The 19,562-nt window shown below is 38.7% G+C and overlaps 1 protein-coding gene across 4 annotated transcripts in view; it reads right to left on the reverse strand.

Annotated features, from left to right (window-relative positions):
• The window catches only part of LOC115214036 (sodium-dependent multivitamin transporter-like), a 124,953-nt gene that overhangs the window by 60,956 nt on the left and 44,435 nt on the right, over window positions 1-19,562 (reverse strand). For 3 of the 4 annotated variants that reach the window (XM_029783057.2, XM_036504861.1, XM_029783058.2), the window contains exon 2: window positions 22-1,056. In XM_029783057.2, coding sequence (XP_029638917.1) covers window positions 22-378 — 357 coding nt within the window. In that variant the 5' untranslated portion in view covers window positions 379-1,056. Of the gene's footprint in view, window positions 1-21; window positions 1,057-10,635; window positions 10,764-19,562 lie in introns of those variants that run through there. The other variant, XM_036504860.1, reaches the window with a different exon arrangement.

A 19,562-nucleotide genomic window follows, 5' to 3' on the forward strand; every position in this document is an offset into this window, starting at 1 on the left:
AAAATGTTTTTGATTGCTTACCTTATAAATATCAGGTAGATTTGCATTATAAGTCACTGGAAGAATCAAATGTGCCACAATAGCCATGGAGATTGGAAAAACTAAAATCAGGAACCAGTATGTGAGTCCTTGGTTTATCATAATAGCTGGTACTCCCATTATTGTGTTGGCTGAAAGGTAACTTGCTGTAAGCGATAATGCCACTGGTATGGTGTTAACAGCAACTCTGCGACCAGTATTTTTTTTGGTGATAAACCTATATATGGTATAGGCCAAGTTACATACCACTGGCAGTAGAACAACAACAAATAAGAGAACCATGTCAATTGTACTTAATTCTTTTGACTCAGAAGTCGTTGTGTTGGTAGACGTATTCATTTTGGAATAGTTTGACAATTTTTAATTCTAAATTGGATTGATAGAATACACGGTTTGGTTTATACCAAAGGGCCTGATCTGTTTCTGTTACAAATCTGTGCTTTTAGTGTCTCTCTCTCTCTCTCTCCCTCTCTGTCTTACACATACATATGTAGGAATCTTGTTTGGTTAAGGTTTTTAATTTGGACGGATGAAGTTGTGGTGTCACTTTGGTGAAGTGGTTAGTATTGCTTTATGGTTCACAGCAGAAACAAGTTTTTATTCCAATAGGTTATATTATACACTTTTTTTCATCAAAAGTATATATATATAGTGTGTGAGTGTGTGTGTATTACAAAACTAAGAGAGTAATCAATTCTAAGTTGCGGAGGTAATGCATATGAGTGTTTGAAGTTGAGAAAATCTTTCTATTACTCAGAGTTTATCACAGAAAACTCTGTTAAATTTCCCAATTTAAAAGAGATACGCACACACATGTATATATTCATATACATGTGTGTGTATTTATATGTGTGTGTATATGTACGTATGTGTGTATTAGTTTTTTTTTAACTGACAGTGGCTTTTATGTTCTATAGTTTGGACAGGAAATAAGAAGCCATGAATGGCTTGGAAAATAGATCAAGCATGTTTTAGATGTTTTAGAAGCCGATTTCTTTAAAGTTTTCTTCTTTGATTCTGAAAAAGAATTGGAAAAAAAAAAGTCAATTAATATTTTGTTAATATGTTACATATTCATATTTCTGACATGAATTATTGCAAAAATATTCTCAGATTTATATTATTAATCACACTGAAGTTCTAAACTAGTCTGAAGACATTGTGATTGTATATGTGCATGTGTAAATAAATAAATGATTGAATGAATTAATTAATGTATGTATGTGTGTGTGTGTGTGTGTGTGTGTGTGTGTGTATGTATGTATGTTCTCTTCTGTTTTTAATTGTTTGACTTCTTATTCAGAAGGAGCTGGTTTCTAACAAACATACAAAGCTCCATCCTTGGAAGGTTGATAACAAAAATGTCACATTTTAAACTCGAGGGAAGTCTTGCATATTTTTACTGTTCTACTTACAGGCTGTCATATATGTGTGTGTGTGTGTGTGTGTAAATGAGTGTATGTCTTTGTGTCTACGTTTGTCCCCCCCATCACCACTTGACAACTAGTGTTTGTGTGTTTACGTCCCAGTAGTCTAGCAGTTTGGCAAAAGAGATTGATAGAATAAGTACTAAGCTTTAAAAAAATAAGTCCTGGGGTTGATTTGTTTGGCTAAAACCATTCGAGTTGGTGCTCCAGCATGGCTGCAGTCAAATGAATGGAACAAGTAAAAAAATAAAAGAATATATATGGTATAGAGTGGCTGTGTGGTAAGTAGCTTGCTAACCAACCACATGGTTCCGGGTTCAGTCCCACTGCGTGGCATCTTGGGCAAGTGTCTTCTGCTATAGCCTTGGGTCGACCAATGCCTTGTGAGTGGATTTGGTAGACGGAAACTGAAAGAAGCCTGTTGTATATATGTATATATGTGTATATGTATGTGTGTGTGTGTTTGTGTGTCTGTGTTTGTCCCCCCAGCATTGCTTGACAACCGATGCTGGTGTGTTTACGTCCCCGTTACTTAGCGGTTCGGCAAAAGAGACCGATAGAATAAGTACTGGGCTTACAAAGAATAAGCCCCGGGGTCGATTTGCTTGACTGGAGGTGGTGCTCCAGCATGGCCGCAGTCAAATGACTGAAACAAGTAAAAGAGGGTATTTCCTAGCAATCTCCTGTTCTTGAATTGAAAATGCATAACCTTTGAAGAATGTGATGTGATGTAGCAAACACAAGTCCTAGAGAGGCTTCATTTCATGTCAATGTTACTATCTTCTTCAACTCTTCTGGAAACATTCCTATGCATGGTCCTTTTTTGGCACATTCACGTCTTCTTTGAAGTATGTTAGCCTGCCTGTTTTGAGGTCGTATGAGAGGTCATCAGGAAAGGAGTGCTTCCTGAGGAGCTCTCTGTTTTCATGAAGGATGTGTTTATTTTTGCTGCTGCTGTTTAGCAAGTGCTGTCTGAGAGAGACTATTCAATATTTGAAGGCTATCTGCACTGATCCCAAGCCTCAACCTACTTTGTCTCCTCTTAGGTAAAGCCTGTTTGCATCACTATTTCAGTAAAAGAAAAATGGTAAAGTTACCTTTTTCAGTCATGCCATAAGGGCCAGTTTCTAGGTTTCTATGGCACATAAATTCCCCAACTAAATGGGAAGTTGGCCTGTTGCAGGATTACTCATGTTTGCCAGCTGAGTGAACTGGAGCAATGTGAAATGAAGTGTTTCACTCAAAAACCACATGTCGCTTGGTCCAGGAACTGGACCTGTGACTTCTTTTTGTAGCTCCAGTGGACCTGTGATTTCTTTTTGTAGCCCCCAATGAAAAAAGTCCTTCAAGGAAAATGTTTTGCAGATGCTTAAGAGGTAAAGAAAAATCAATGGAGGTGTTAAAATGCATCACTTCGCAAGAGTTCCAGGACTGCTTTGAACAGTGGAAAACATATCTGGACTGATGCATCACTTCTAATGGAGAATACTTTGAAGGTGATAAATGTGTAAACTAAGTGAATAAAATGTTGCAAAAACTCTGGTATCTTTTAGGTACCCCTTCATATATATATATGTTTGTGGAGGCGTGTGGCTTACTGGTTAGGGTGATCGTAAGATTGTGGTTTCGATTCTTGGACAGGGCGACGCGTTGTTTTCTTGAGCAAAACACTTCATTTCACATTGCTTCAGTCCACTCAGCTGGCAAAAATGAGTAACACTGCGATGGACTGGCGTCCCGTCCAGCTGGGGAACATATACGCCACAGAAACCAGGAAACCGGGCCCATGAGCTGTGCTAGGCTTTAAAAGGGTGCATTTGTTATGTGTATATATATATATATATAATAATGGGTACTATGTCCCTTTATTTTCCCGCAATGAACCCCCAGAAACAGCCACTGGTACCCCATTTTAATTTTAATTTCGCTCCTCATTGTATCTTTTACTTCACTTCCATCACCATTTCAGACATTCTCCATTATTTTTACCTATACATGCATGTTTTAACATTTTTATACTTCCATCTGGAGATTTAAAAAAAATCTATTAATTTACACACATATATTTTTAATACATTTATTTCTTTATAGATCTTTAAAAAAAAAATGTCTGTGTATTTGTATATTTTTTATTCTATCCTGTACATTTGTCTTTTAAATCCATCTCTAATTGGAGTCATGTTTGCTGATTGAATTACCAGGTCTTTTGTTTCTTCACATTACATATTTATATCTTTCGTCTCAAGTTACTCTTGAGCACTTCTAAATCTAAACATCTACATTGTGAGAGAATTTCTAATCAATTTTTCTCTTCAAAACAATTATATATATATATGTGTGTGTGTGTGTGTGTTTGTGTGTGTGTGTATATTATTTATGTATATATACACCGTTATATATATATATATACACATACATACACACACACACATATATATATATATGATATGTATATTATACATGTATATGTATATATATATATATTTATATATCATCAACATCATCATCATTAGTTAATGTCTGTTGTCCATGCTGGCATGGGTTAGATGGTTTGACTGGGCTGGCAGGCTGAAAGGTTGCACCAGACTCCAGTCTGATTTGTCATGGTTTTCTTCAGCTGGATGCCTTTCCTAATGTCAGCCACTCCGAAAGTGTAAGGGGTGCTTTTACGTGTCACTCGTACTGGTGCCATTTGCATGACACCGAGGTGCATTTATGTGCCACTGGCATTGGAGCCTATTTGCGCAATACCTATTTCTTTACGACACCCAAGGGGCTAAACACAGAGAGGACAGACAAATGGATTAAGTTGGTTATATCGACCCCAGTGCGTAACTGGTACTTATTTAATCGACCCCGAAAGGATGAAAGGCAAAGTTGACCTCGGCGGAATTTGAACTCAGAACGTAACGGCAGACGAAATACGGCTACGCATTTCGCCCGGCGTTCTAACGTTCCTGCCAGCTCGCCACCGTTATCTCTGTGCAATACCGGTATATTCTACAACTTTGCGCTATACCGGTATCTACTACAACTGCGATTTTGCTTGGCTTGATGGGTCTTCTTCTCATGCACAACATAATACCAAAGATCTTGGTCATTGCTTCCTTGAAACCCAATGCTTGAAAGGAACTCAGTCACCTCGCTTCCGTAAGGCCCAACACTTGAAAAGAACTCAGCCACTTTGCCTCCATGAGGCCCAACGTTCAAAGGGTGTTCTTTACGTGCCACTAGCATGGGTGTACTTGGACTGATGGGTCCTCTCAAGCACAGCACATTGCCAAAGGTCTTGGTCAGCAGTCATTGCCTCTGTGAGGCTCAAAGTTCGAAGATCCTGCTTCACCACTTCGTCCCATGTCTTCTTAGGTCTACCTCTACCACAAGTTCCCTCCACAGTTAGAGAATGGCACTTCTTTACACAGCTGTCCTCGTCCATACACAATACATGACCATACCAGTGCAGTTATCTCTCTTGTACACCACATCTAATGCTTCTTATACCTAACTTTTCTCTCAAGATGCTTACACTCTGTCAAACATGCACACTGACATTGCACATCCAGCGAAGTATACCATCTTCATTTCTTTCAAGCCTATGGATGTCCTTGGCTGTCATAGCCCATGTTTCATTGCCATGTAGCATGGCTGTTTGCACACAGGCATTGTATACTCTGCCTTACACTCTGAGAGAAAGAGGCCTTTTGTTGCCAGCAGCAGTAAGAGCTCTCTGAACTTTGCCCAGCCTAATCGTGTTCTCATAGCTATGCACTCGGAGCATCCCCCTCCACAACTAACTTGGTCACCTAGATAACTGAAGCTATCTACTACATCTAGCTTGCTCCCCTTGCAGTTGATGGAGTCTATTTTCTGCACATTTTCAGTGTATATTGTACCTGTGCACCTTCCACATACAAAATTAGTTTCCCTGATGTTGCTGCACCTTTTATGTGTCCAAAGCTTACACTGTGTGCATCTTATTGAGTTTTTACTTACAACTTTTCTACAGATTGAGCAGGGCCATCTACCTGAAGGATTTGTGATTTGCCTGCCTTCCTACTTACTATGACTTTGGTTTTTGCTAGGTTAACTTTAAGGCCTTTTAATTCTAGACCTTCCATATCTGGAACTTCTTCTCTAGTTCAGATAGTGATTCAGCTATAAGAGCAAGGCCATCAGCATAGAGGAGCTTCCAGGGGTAGCCGGTCTTGAATTCCTCTGTTATTGCCTGGAGGACTATGATGAACCAGAGGGGGCTGAGCACCGATCCTTGGTGAACCCCTACATGTACTCTGAATTCTTCACTGTACTTATTGCCCACCTTCACCATACTGGTAGCATCCCTGTAAAAGGCTTGTACGGCTCTCACCAACCACTTGTCTGTCCCCAGTTTCCACATTGACCACCAGATTGTGAGACTCTGTCAAAAGCTTTCTCCAAGTCAACAAAAGCCAAGTACAGAGGTTTTTCTTTGGCTAGGTATTACTCCTGCAGTTGCCTTACCAGAAATATAGCATCAGTGGTGCTTCTACCTGGCACAAAACCAAACAGCATCTCATCATAAATATATATATATCATCATCATCATCATCGTTTAGCATCCGCTTTCCATGCTAGCATGGGTTGCACGGTTCGACTGGGGTCTGGGAAGCCAGAAGGCTGCACCAGGCCCTATCTGATCTGGCAATGTTTCTACGGCTGGATGCCCTTCCTAATGCCAACCACTTCGTGAGTGTAGTGGGTGCTTTTTACATGCCAGACGAAGCTGGCAAACGGCCACGATCGGATAGTGCTTTTTATGTGCCACCGACATGGAGGCCAGGCGAGGCTGGCAATGGCCACGATCGGATGGTGCTTTTCACATGCCACCGGCATGGAGGCCAGTCGGGGCGGCGCTAGGCGTGGGAGTGGCTGTTTGGTAAGTAGCTTGCGTACCAACCACATTGTTCCAGCTTCAGTTCCACTGCATGGCACCTTGGGCAAGTGTCTATTACTATAGCCTCAGGCCAACCAAGGCCTTGTGAGTGGACTTGGTAGATGGAAACTCAAAGAAGCCCATCGTATATATATGTATATATATGTGTGTGTGTGTGTGTGTATGTTTGTGTGTCTATGTTTGTCCCCTAGCATTGCTTGACAACCGAAGCTGGTGCGTTTATGTCACTGTCACTTAGCAGTTCGGCAAAAGAGACTGATAGAATAAGTACAGGGCTTACAAAAATAAGTCCCAGGGTCGATTTGCTCGACTAAAGGCGGTGCTCCAGCATGGCTGCAGTCAAATGACTGAAACAAGTAAAAGAGTAAAGAGCAAAGAGTATATATATATTTTTTATAAATATGTATATAATGCATGTATATTATACACACACACACACACACACACATATACATATATACATACACACTCACACACACAGGCATACATACCATAAACTACACAACAAAGAAAATAATCAAATTTAAGATTTCAAAACCATTTTTTTTTTATTATTCAAGAGGTTATAAATATGAAACAATACGAATGTGGGAAAAACAGCTGAAGATATTTTAGATACAGATTTATAATTTTTTTAAAGTATTTTGCGATACAGTTATATCAGCTATATGTATCTCGGTTGTGTTCACAAATATTTTTGTTGAAATTCATTTCATTTCATTCTACATTTTAGAAATGTGGAATAATAATGAGGAAACATTCGATATCTTTTGGCTGATCTTGTCATAACAAAATATTTTTCATACTCCATGAATTTCATTATAAAGGAATTTCACACACACACACACACATTTTTATAGTTATTATATATTTATATCTATGTATCTCTGTATCAATCTATCTATTTATCTGTCCATCAACTATCATCATCATCATCATCATTATTATTATTATTATTATTATTATTATTGTTATCATCATCATCATCATCATTATCATCATCTTTCTTATTATTGAGTGAGAGAGCAGTGCATGCCATCAAAGTGACACTGGGGTAAAATATACAAAGCCCAGTATACCCATCATGACTTTCCATCTGATAAGGGTACACCAGACACATGCATCACAACTATATGCGTGCAACGTGCATCTCATACCGAGATAAACAATATGTGACCTTGCAGGTGGGGCCCAGTTAGAATTTTCTTCTGGTTGAGTAGCCCATCTCGCTCAAAAGGTCCTTGAATAAGAGTTGTTTAAGGCTGTAGAGTTACATACATACATACATACATACATATATATATATATATACATTGAAGTTTGTTTTTATGTTTTTCTTTTACTCTTTTACTTGTTTCAGTCATTTGACTGCGGCCATGCTGGAGCACCGCCTTTAATCGAGCAACTCAACCCCGTGACTTATTCTTTTGTAAGCCCAGTACTTATTCTATCGGTCTCTTTTGCTGAACCACTAAGTAACGGGGACATAAACACACCAGCATTGGTTGTCAAGCAATGCTAGGGGACAAACACAGACACACAAACACACACATATATATATATATATATATATATACATATATACGACGGGCTTCTTTCAGTTTCCGTCTACCAAATCCACTCACAAGGCTTTGGTCGGCCCGAGGCTATAGTAGAAGACACTTGCCCAAGGTGCCACGCAGTGGGACTGAACCCGGAACCATGTGGCTGGTAGACAAGCTACTTACCACACAGCTACTCCTGCGCCTATAGTTATAATAAAAACAATTTTGCATTGATCTGATGGGTTCCTCTATATCTTTGTAGAGTACATACCCATCGTTCTTAAACAAGACTATTATTGACAGTGATTTTGAAGTCTCATGCAGCTCAGCCAACGTTGGATATACAAAGGCCTAAAATAATATATTATGCAGATGTGTATATGTATATGTAGATGTGTATGCATGTGTGTGTATGTATACGAGTGTAAATGTGTGTGTGTGTGCGCGTGCGCACATGTGTGAAGTTATTATTTCTGCTGCTTTGCATGAAATCATTTGAGTAAAAACACGGTTTTACTGCCTTTGATTTTCCTGAATTATCATGAAGTTTTGCACTCCCAAAGTAACAGAATACAAAAAGAAAAAAAAAAGGGTTGGTGACAGGAAATGCATTCAACCATAAAATACCACCTCAAACAAGTACCCTCCCAACCTATGCCAGTATAATAAATAAGGAAGTAAAACAGATGAATGAATGAATTTATAAGCACACATCTCTTCTACCACAAAGACACTCTTTAAAGACTGATGGATTTCTGACTTAAACAGAATAATAAACAGAATACTCCTTGCGAGTAAATAACTCCTTGATTTCTTCTAGATGCCTGCACATGCAAACATTCTCCATGCCTATAAATTTAGAAAAACAAATTGAATATCTACAACAGGGGTTCTCAAACATTTTCTATTAATGGGCCCCTTTGGCTACTGTTTTGTTTTGGTGGACCCCATGCCCATTTGATGTTTAAAAAAACTTGTTTTATAGAAACTTCTTTCAAAATACCTGTTTTGTTATTCACACATTAACTTGTGTAGCTTGAACTATATAAAACGTCAGAGAAAGAAACCAAGCTCTTTCTTGCAATACACACCAATACATACATCTAAAGCAAAATTTTTTCAGGGGCCGTAAAAATACTATTACGGATATTGTGTTATGGGGACCCCAGTTGAGAACCAATGATCTACAATTTTCTGACAAACTGAAGCACCTCCAAAATTCAGAATTCAGAACACTTTCCAGAACTGATAACAAATGCAGAAGATAAGCGATTGATGTATTAATAAACTGATCTACTATGAAAGCTATAAGCTCATTTAACACTACATATTAAATATAATGAATTTATTACTGGTAAAGATATACACCTGTCATAAGCAAACTGTAGCCAGTGGGACTTCCTGAATGGTATGCCTAACAAAAAATTACCTTTAATTTTTGTTAGTAGTATGGCCTACCTAATGATCAGCTATCTCTCATGTGGCCTACTTCTTGAGAAAGGTAGCCCATACCTGGTATGCACTTTCTATTCATGGTGCCTTTGTACACACCTGAGTTAACAACAGAAAGTAGTTTGACTTCAGAGCTTCTAAATCTTTTTCTGAATTTATGACAAAGAAAATTTATGATCAAAGAATAAACAAAATTATAAGTTAATTTTCACATGGATAAGTAAAACTAGTTTTAGAGTTGAAAAATATTTCCAGAATAAAAATGCAGAAAACTCTTACCTTCCTTGTTTTATGAGTCATATTTTGTTATACAACAAACAATATTATGTATGAATAGCAATTTTTGAGATCCCCAAACATTAAATAGAGTAAAGCCTAAAAGCAGCTAAATACAGTTCACAGCACATGGATTGTGAACTACTCAAATGTAGTGGCTCACTCTACTAGAAATAGTAGTTAAATTCTTTCAAATCACACCCTGCAGTTATAAAAAATAGCAGGCCACATTGAACAATGAGTGCTACTTTAGTGTGCAGTCTATGGCTGTATCATCTGCCTACTTTGTGAAATAACTTGGGTTAGGGTTAGGGTTAGATTGCACATAAAAGTGTAAATGGCCAGGTAGACAGTATACTAAAGTGGCATTGAACAAGGTAATGAATTCTTTTCTTTTACTTGTTTCAGTCATTTGACTGTGGCCATGCTGGAGCACCGCCTTTAGTCAAACAACTCGACCCCCAGGACTTATTCTCTGGAAGCCTAGTACTTATTCTATCGGTCTCTTTTGCCAAACTGCCAAGTTACGGGGAAGTAAACACACGAACATCGGTTATCAAGCGATGTTGGGGGGACAAACACAGACACACACACACACACACACACACATATATATACATATATACGACAGGCTTCTTCCAGTTTCCGTTTACCAAATCCACTCACAAGGCTTTGGTCAGCCTGAGGCTATAGTAGAAGACACTTGCCCAAGGTGCCATGCAGTGGGAATGAACCCGGAACCATGTAGTTGGTAAGCAAGCTACTTACCACACAGTCACTCCTGCACCTATGCTATAAGAAAAATCAGAATAGTCATTCAGGGTTTATTTGGGACTAAACAACAGTAGTGGTGACAACGACAGCAACAACCCAAGCAAACAATGGACCTTCTACATGGTCATTTTATCCACTAGAAATAACAGTAAAATTTCCATCTTAAAAAAAAAATCTTAACTGAAATTACATTTGGTCATGTAGTTATAAGATACACAATGTTTGAGTAGAAATTAAACAGAGTGCTCATAACTGGAGCGCCTTTGATTATAGGTCATCGGGAGCAGGGTTCACATGGGGATAGACAGTAGCAGCAGCAATGACAACAACAACAACAACGACCACAACAGAAAATTACAATACCAAAAGCTGCTGTAGCAACATGAGAAAATCAAGTTACAACAACAACAACACAAACAGCTACAGTAACATCAACAACAACATTTAGTAGAATATCAACTGAAACAACAACAGCTGCAGCAGCATTTTCTCTCTTTGGCAATATGAAATTCAAATAAAACTACAATATATCATGGCTCGAGAAAATGATGTCTGCTCTTCCCATTCAGTCAGTTTCCAGGTTGTGTGACATATTGTCATTGTCATGTAGGCACACCCTCTCTTAAACTGCCTTTTTCTCATGCCTTCTCTTCATCCCTTTTCTTTCACACCCTTTTCTTTCTATTTCCAATAATACGCATACACACACACACACACAGACACACACATGCATACACACACACACACACATACATAGATTCTCACATAAACATTAACATCTTTCAAACATATACATACATCTATCCCACTCTCACACACACATACACATACATACATATACCCAGGCCTATTCCCCATTTTCTTTTAGGAAGGAGTACCCACAGCAAAACACACATCAGGCATTCCATTCATTTTTCAACTCAAAGAGGTGAGCCCAATCTTATGCTCGGGTCAAAGCATAGAATGCAACCCCCAGTATCTATAGTGGGGCCCCACCCCCGACAACATATGCTGGTTTACTTATGCCACATCATGCTGGTTCCATGCCCCTTTGAACAACATCAAATCCACTCATCCGTCCACAAACACTCTCCAAGCTTTCCTATCATTTATAAACCCTCTTGAATCTCTCACTCCAACATCTCTAACCATCAAAGCTTTCCTTATTCCATCCATCCACACACACACACATATCTAGCATACACATAGGCATAGGAGTGGCTGTGTGGTAAGAAGCTTGCTTCCCAACCACATGGTTCCAGGTTCAGTCTCACTGTGTAGCATATCGGGCAAGTGTCTTCTACTATAGCTTCGGGCTGACTAAAACTTTGTGAGCAGATTTGATAGACGGAAATTGAAAGATAACTGTGTGTGTGTGTATATATATATATATATATATATATATATGTATATATTTATGTGTGTGTTTTTGTGTCTGTGTTTTTCCCTCCACCATTGCTTGACAACTGATGTGGATGTGTTTGTCCCCATAACTTAGTGGTTCAGCAAAATAGACAGATAGAATAAAAAGACCTCTTAAGGCAGTGCTCCAGCATGGCTGAAGTCAAATGATTGAAACATGTAAAAGAATATAAGAACATCCCCAACCCCACACAAATATCAGAAATATTCTTTTAATACAGTCATTCACTGGGCTGTGGTCATGCTGGGGCACTGCTTTTATCATTTACTTGTTTCAGTCCTTAGATGCATCATAGGAATGGTACATTCAGAACTTGCTGAAGCCCCATTTTGGTATGTCTAAGACTGACATAAGTTTCCAAGTCCAAACCCAATTCAGGTAGTTAGTTCTTTCTGTGCCATGAAGCCCATAAGGCCACAACACGATCACCCCAACCAACTCAGTTTTCTGCCGTTGTTTTGGTTTTATTCTATCTTCTCCACCCTTCTTGACCACTATCTTATTTCTTTATTGCCCACAAGGGGCTAAACACAGAGGAGACAAACAAGGACAGACAAACGGATTAAGTCAATTATATCGACCCCCAGTGCATAACTGGGATTTATTTAATCAACCCCGAAAGGATGAAAGGCAAAGTTAACACCGGTGGAATTTGAACTCAGAACTTAGCGGCAGACAAACTACCACTAAGCATTTCACCTGGCGTGCTAACATTTCTGCCAGTTCTCCGCCACTATCTTGACCACTATCTTTGTCAATGGTTCTTTGCCATGTGGTTTTAGGGTGTCCTGCTGCTCTTTCCTCTTCAGGCCGTCACTTTAGTGCTGCCATCTGAAGATATGCCTGATTCAGTTCCAGCATCTGCGTCTTATTTTGTCACCGATCCTGTCGATGCCTGTTGTTGTCTCAATCGTGTCCTTTTGGATTCTTTGCAACCACTTGATGTCAAGTATTCTCCTTAAACATATGAATTGGAAGTTGTCTATCGTTTTTTCTTCTATTTTTGTCACTTTTCAATTTTCACATAAATAGAGTAATATTGGGTGGGCCAATGTCTTGAAAAACTTCAGCTTTATACCTCTGCTTCTCCATATCTTTGTTAGACTTGTACAATGCTCTCCAGGCATATACATATTGGTTTCAAATTATGGCACAAGGCCAGCAGGTTTGGGGGAAGAGTAAGTTGATTAAATCAAACTTAGTGTTTAACTGGTACTTATTTTATTGACCCCTGAAAGGATGAAAGGCAAAGTTGACCTTAGCAGAATTTGAATTCAGGTGGTGAGCTGGCAGAAACGTTAGCACGCCGGGCGAAATGCTTAGCGGTGTTTCGTCTGTCACTATGTTCTGAGTTCAAATTCCGCTGAGGTCGACTTTGCCTTTCGTCCATTCGGGGTCGATTAAATAAGTACCAGTTATGCACTGGGGTCAATATAATCGACTTAATCCGTTTGTCTGTCCTTGTTTGTCCCCTCTGTGTGTAGCCCATTGTGGGCAGTAAAGAAATAAGAATTTGAATTCAGGATGTAAAGACAGATGAAATGCTGTTAAACATTTCGACCAGTGTGCTAATAATTCTACCTTTATATACCTATAGTATACCTATTATAATTCACTGCCTTTCCAGCACTCACATATTCATAAATAAGATGCCTGAAGACTTCTCACTGTCTGTCTTTCTTTCTCCAAGTTCTATGCCTACAAGTGTCAGACTTCATGAACCAAACATCAGACTTCATGGAAACTTCAGGTCAAAGTTCGAAGATATATGATTTTTATTGGGATATATATATATATAAATAGATAGATAGATAGGTAGATATAGCAGTGGTTTTCCTATTGCTTTCTGCTGGTTTATTCTTAGTATGCACTTGTAGTTTTCTGCTCTTTGAATCTTATTTCTTTACTGCCCACAAGGGGCTACATACAGAGGGGACAAACAAGGACAGACAAACGGATTAAGTTGATTATATCCACCCCAGTGTATAACTGGTACTTATTTAATCTACTCCGAAAGGATGAAAGGCAAAGTCAACCTCGGTAGAATTTGAACTCAGAACGTAGCGGCAGACAAAATGCCGTTAAGCATTTTGCCCGGCGTGCAAACGTTTCTGCCAGCTCGCCATCTTATAATCTCTTTGAATCTTGGTTCACATAACATTAGGGCATGGCCAAACATGGGTGCATCTGTATGACATTTGTAGGGCCAGTACTCCTCTGAGTCCCCATATGTCTTAGCCACAAAACTATCAGGAATTTGACCCATAACTGGGTTCCTTGACAAGTACTGGTCCTAAAGCCTGAGTGAACCTGGTAGTTGTGATAACTAAGGGGCATTTCAAAGCTCCTTAGTTGGAACCTTATCATTAGATGTAGTTTAATGCTTCACCCAGGACAACTTGATAACTATCGTAGGTCAAAGCAAGCAAAACATAATCTACATATAAGTATTTAAATATATATCATCTTTATAGCTGAGGTTAATAGTCTGGGGAATTATAATGTTATTAGCAATAACTAATCTCAGACATTTAGATGTTTAATTAAAACTCAGAAGATTTTAATGATAACGGTGTTGATGATGATGATAACGATGATAATATATCAATGATTTCGATAGTGATGACGGTGTTAATGATTTCAATGATAATGATGATGATGATGATATTGATAGTATTAAAGTGGTGGAGGTGGTAGTAGATGAGAAGAAGAGAGTGGAGGAAGATGGTAATGATTATGATAATGATACTTATGATGGACATTGTGGTGTTGATTGAGAAGAGAGTGGAGTGAGGTGTGGAAGGTGATAATGATAATAAAGATGATTGCTAATGATAGCATTGAAAGTAGTGGTGTTGTGTGTATATAAACACATATTTACATATATATGTGTAAATATACACATCAACATCAGTGTCAAGTAGTGATTAGAAATATATTTTAGGTTAGTTGAAATATATTTCAACTCCTAAAGGCATATTCACTGCAGTTACCATGGAGAAAATTCTGTCTTATAATAACAGGTGTGAAAACATCTCTTTCTCTCTTTCTCTCTCTCTCTCACACACACAGGTTGAATCAAAAGCTTTTTCAGATTTTCACTCATGATTTTTGGCAACTTGTCTCCCCATGTTATATCGTTAATTTGATACAACTTGTCCAATCATTACTGAATTATTTATTCTGGATTTTCATATATAACATATAAACATGAATTGCTTATTCTTTATTTTACAGCTTTGGTAACAAGTGGTGAAAAAATTGCAGTTAGCGCCATATCAAGTTACCATTTTTCATCCCTAGTTATACAATTCAACACCAAAAGCAAGCAAATTGAGGATTTGCCAGCAGTGGTTTGCATATGTTCCTGTGATGTTGAGCCAGTTCATTGTTAAGATAATGAGAGCAAGAGCAATGGTAAAAGAAATTAATGATACAGAATGCTGAGGAACTGTCCATGAATGTGTAGTATGGAACTGGTTCAGATATATCAAAGAAGGTGACACCAAACATGAAGACAAATCAAGGTCAAAGAAACCTTTTCTTGTGGAAGAGGATGCCTCGCTTGAAATGCTTGAACAACAACAAAGTGCAAGCACTTGTACATTGTTGGCAGAATTTGGTCCTTCACAAAGCATCATCAGTCAGCATCTACCTAAGTTCGGCCTTGTGAACAGACACTGTCAAGAGGTTCCTCATTATCTTACCAATGAACAGGCTCAACATCACGAGGAAATATGCAAATAACTGCTAGCAAATCCTCAATATACTCTTACTCTCTTTTACTCTTTTACTTGTTTCAGTCATTTGACTGTGGCCATGCTAGAGCACTGCCTTTAGTTGAGCAACTCGATCCCAGGCCTTATTCTTTATAAGCCTAGTACTTATTCTATCGGTCTCTTTTGCCAAACCACTAAGTTATGGGGATGTAAACACACCAGCATCGGTTGTCAAGCGATGTTGGGGGGACAAACACAAACACACAAACATATAACATACACACACACACACACACACACATATATATATACATATATAGGTGTAGGAGTGGCTGTGTGGTAAGCAGCTTGCTTACCAACCACATTCTATGGGTGTCTTTTGCTGAACTGCTAGGTTATGGCAATGTTAACACACCAGCACTAGTTATCAAACAGTGGGTGTGGTGGGGGGACAAACATAGGCACTAAGTCTCACACACACACACACACACACATTGATGATGATGATAACAGGCTTTTTTCAGTTTCCTTCTACCAAATCCACTCACAAGGCTTTGGTCACCCCATGGCTATAGCAGAAGACACTTGTCCAAGGTGTCACACAGTAAGACTGAACCCAGAACCGTGTGGTTGGGAAGAAAACTTGTTTCAGTCATTACACTGTGACCATATTAGGACACCACCTCTGCAACATGCTCCATGTCAGCTTTGGCATGGTTTTAATGGCTGGATACCCTTCTTATTGCCATCCAGCCACTTTATAGTGTGTCCTGGGTGCTTTTTTTCATGCTACCAGCACTAGTGAGGTTTCCAAGTAACTTGCAAGAAGGGATAGAGCAAGAAAAAGAAAATAAAAGAAAAAAAGGAAAGCCTTCTTGATTAAGAATGGTGGTGGTGATGGTGGTGGAGTATTTGAAAGGGTGAAGAGGTGATTTTATGCCATGGCCAAGCAGAGGTGGCAAGGTATAGAGAAGATACATAGCTATCTTGCATTTATATAATGGTAGGCAAGAATATCTGGTAAAAGGTAATATAGTAATGATGGGGTGTGAGACGAAATCCCTGAAGAAGCAAGAGATGATACAAGCAGTAGATCAGGGGTGAAGGGTACTTTTCAGAGTAGATCAGGGGTGAAGGGTACTTCTTAGTAGATCAGGAGTGAAGGGTACTTTTCATGAAGGGAAGGTACTAGATAGTTAAAGATGGAAGCAGAGGTGAATGTAATAAGTAATTAACAGGAGTAGCAGTGTGGACTGATGATGAATTAAGACTAATCACCAAAAACAGGAACAATCATTTCATTAGGATTGTAAACAGTGTTCCATCAACTTAATTTCAACCACACTATTTTGGTTGGCCCAAGGCTACAGTAGAAAGCACCTACCCAAGATGCCACACAATGAGTTTGAATCTAAAACCATGAAAATGCAAAAAGTAAACTTATTGACTACATAACCATGTCTGCATTTGTTGAGATAGTGGAATTCTCATAGGTAGTGTTTACTTTGTATTCTGATAGGAGAATATAAGAAACAAACGAAGCTGTTGTTTATCCTGGGAGACTGTATTTAATGGAAGTTGTGGAAAAACTTACCAAATGTTATTGACAAGAATCTCTTTGAAGCAAATTTTAAAATTCTATCTTTGGCAAAATGCCACAGCTACTGCAACTACAATAATGATTTCTTACATACAGGTCTCAAACGTAGAGACCTTGTATGTAAGTAAAAAGTTAAAAATCAAAACTAAAGTCCCAACATTTACACTGGTATTTTAGTTTGTTGATGTAGAAGAATGAAAGGCAAGGTTCGCTTTGGAAGTATTTGAACTCAGAATGTAAAGAGTTGGGACAAGGACAACAAACCTTGGCAAATCCATTAACTTTATTGTAACTACAGTATCTGAGACCTCCTTCGATCACAGCCTTTGCTGACCTTTTGGCTACCATTCACCAAATGCATGGTCCACTTGCTATATGTGTGTGTATGTGTGTGCATAACAATGCAGGGGTGGGTATTCTGGAAGCATAGTAGCCAGAATAATAATGGGCTGGAAGATACTGCTTATAACATAGAATTTCTCTTTCAGAGTATCAGAGTAAAGAGAAGACTCTATGTTGTTTGTCTATGAAGTGTAAATAATATAAATTTAGTTCTATTGTAAAAAAAAAGTGAGATTCTTTTTATTCTTTTATTCTTTTACTTGTTTCAGTCATTTAACTGCAGCCATGCTGGAGTGCTGCCTTTAGTCAAACAAATCAACCCCAGGACTTATTCTTTGTAAGCCTAGTACTCATTCTATCAGTCTCTTTTGCCGAACTGCTAAGTTACAGGAACATAAACACACCAACATTGGTTGTCACGTAATGGTGGGGGGACAAACACAGACACTCAAATATATACATACACGATGGGCTTCATTTAGTTTCCACCTACCAAATCCACTCAAAAAGGCTTTGGTTGGCCCAAGGCTAGAATATACACACTGGGACTGAAACTGGAACCATGTGGTTGGGAAGCAGGCTTCTTACCACACAGCCATGCCTGCACCTGTATGAATATTGAATGCATTGGCTACTTGCAAAAGCTAGAAATATATGAAGCTAACATAAAGCTAACACAAAGCTAATAAAAGCTAGAAATATATGAAGCTAACATGCTTTGATGAATGAATAATGCTAGTGCACATGAATGATAAAATATACCACTATCCATCACAAATATCCACCAGTAATTCTACTGTGGTACCAACCCCACCAGAATCACCACCACCACCACCATCACTACTACCATAGCTTAATCATAGGTAACCACTCTACAGTGCATGATTGTACAATATCTCAGAAAAGATGTTTTAACAGTTGTTTACACTCATTACTCAATTTCTCCTACTGCTGCTGCTGCTACTGCTACTACTACTACTACTACTACTATTACTGCTGCTGCTGCTGCTACTAACACAACTATTACATCCACTACCACCACCACCATCACCACTACTACTACTACTACAATTTTCTCCACAGATATGATATCAAGTCTATGAGCACAATGTGTTGTTTGTTAACTACAGAGGGTCAATGAAAGAGATAGTTTTGCTTTGGAGAACCATCATAAATACAAGTGGGAATGCTAATGCTAAATAAACTTAATGGGAGATCTTTCAGTGAAATCATTAGTTTTTGTTTGTTTTTTGTTCACATTTATTAGAAGTTATACCAGCCTCCAAACTGAACATTAATGCACTGTTCTAAAAGTCCCAGTTATCCTGTCTAGGTGAGAACCATGTACTGTAATAGATTGGGATTCAAGGGCGCACAGCTACTTAATGCCTTGCCAAAACATCTGAGGGATCTTCATGGAGTAGGGGTAGATGTTTTCGAAAAACAACTTGACTGCCTGCTGTTCAAGGACTCAGATAAACCTATATCAGGGCAAGAAACTCAAAAGAGGGCAGCAGTGTTGAACTTCTTTCTTAAGCAAATGCCAATTGCATAAGAGTGGCCATTGAAAAGGTGATTACACTGGCAATGTTCCAGCATGGCCACAGCCTTTGGGCTGAAGCATATAAAAGAATTAATAATAAGTAGTGAACCACTACTATCACTACACCATACCATACCACTCCATAGCAGTACCCTGCTACAAACTCACCAATTAAGAAAGACCTGCAAAGACTATGGGTACTACCCCATCTTACACACTCATCATCATCATCATTTAGCATCCACTTTTCCTTCTTGCATGGATCAGATGAAAATTGTTGAGGCAGACTTCCTAAGGCCAGATACCCTTCTTGTCATCAACCCTCACCAGTTTCCAAACAAGGTAACATCTTTCCTGAGTTAGACATGATTTTCATGGAAGACAGGAAATGAACAACTTCGCCTGTATGACAATACATGTGATGTTCCACATATCATGAAAACCAAGTCCCTACATAATGAAAGAGAAGAAAAAAACCCAACCAGGCCAG

Source organism: Octopus sinensis, linkage group LG7, assembly GCF_006345805.1.
Source record: "Octopus sinensis linkage group LG7, ASM634580v1, whole genome shotgun sequence".
In the NCBI taxonomy this organism is placed as follows: Eukaryota; Metazoa; Mollusca; class Cephalopoda; order Octopoda; family Octopodidae; genus Octopus; species Octopus sinensis.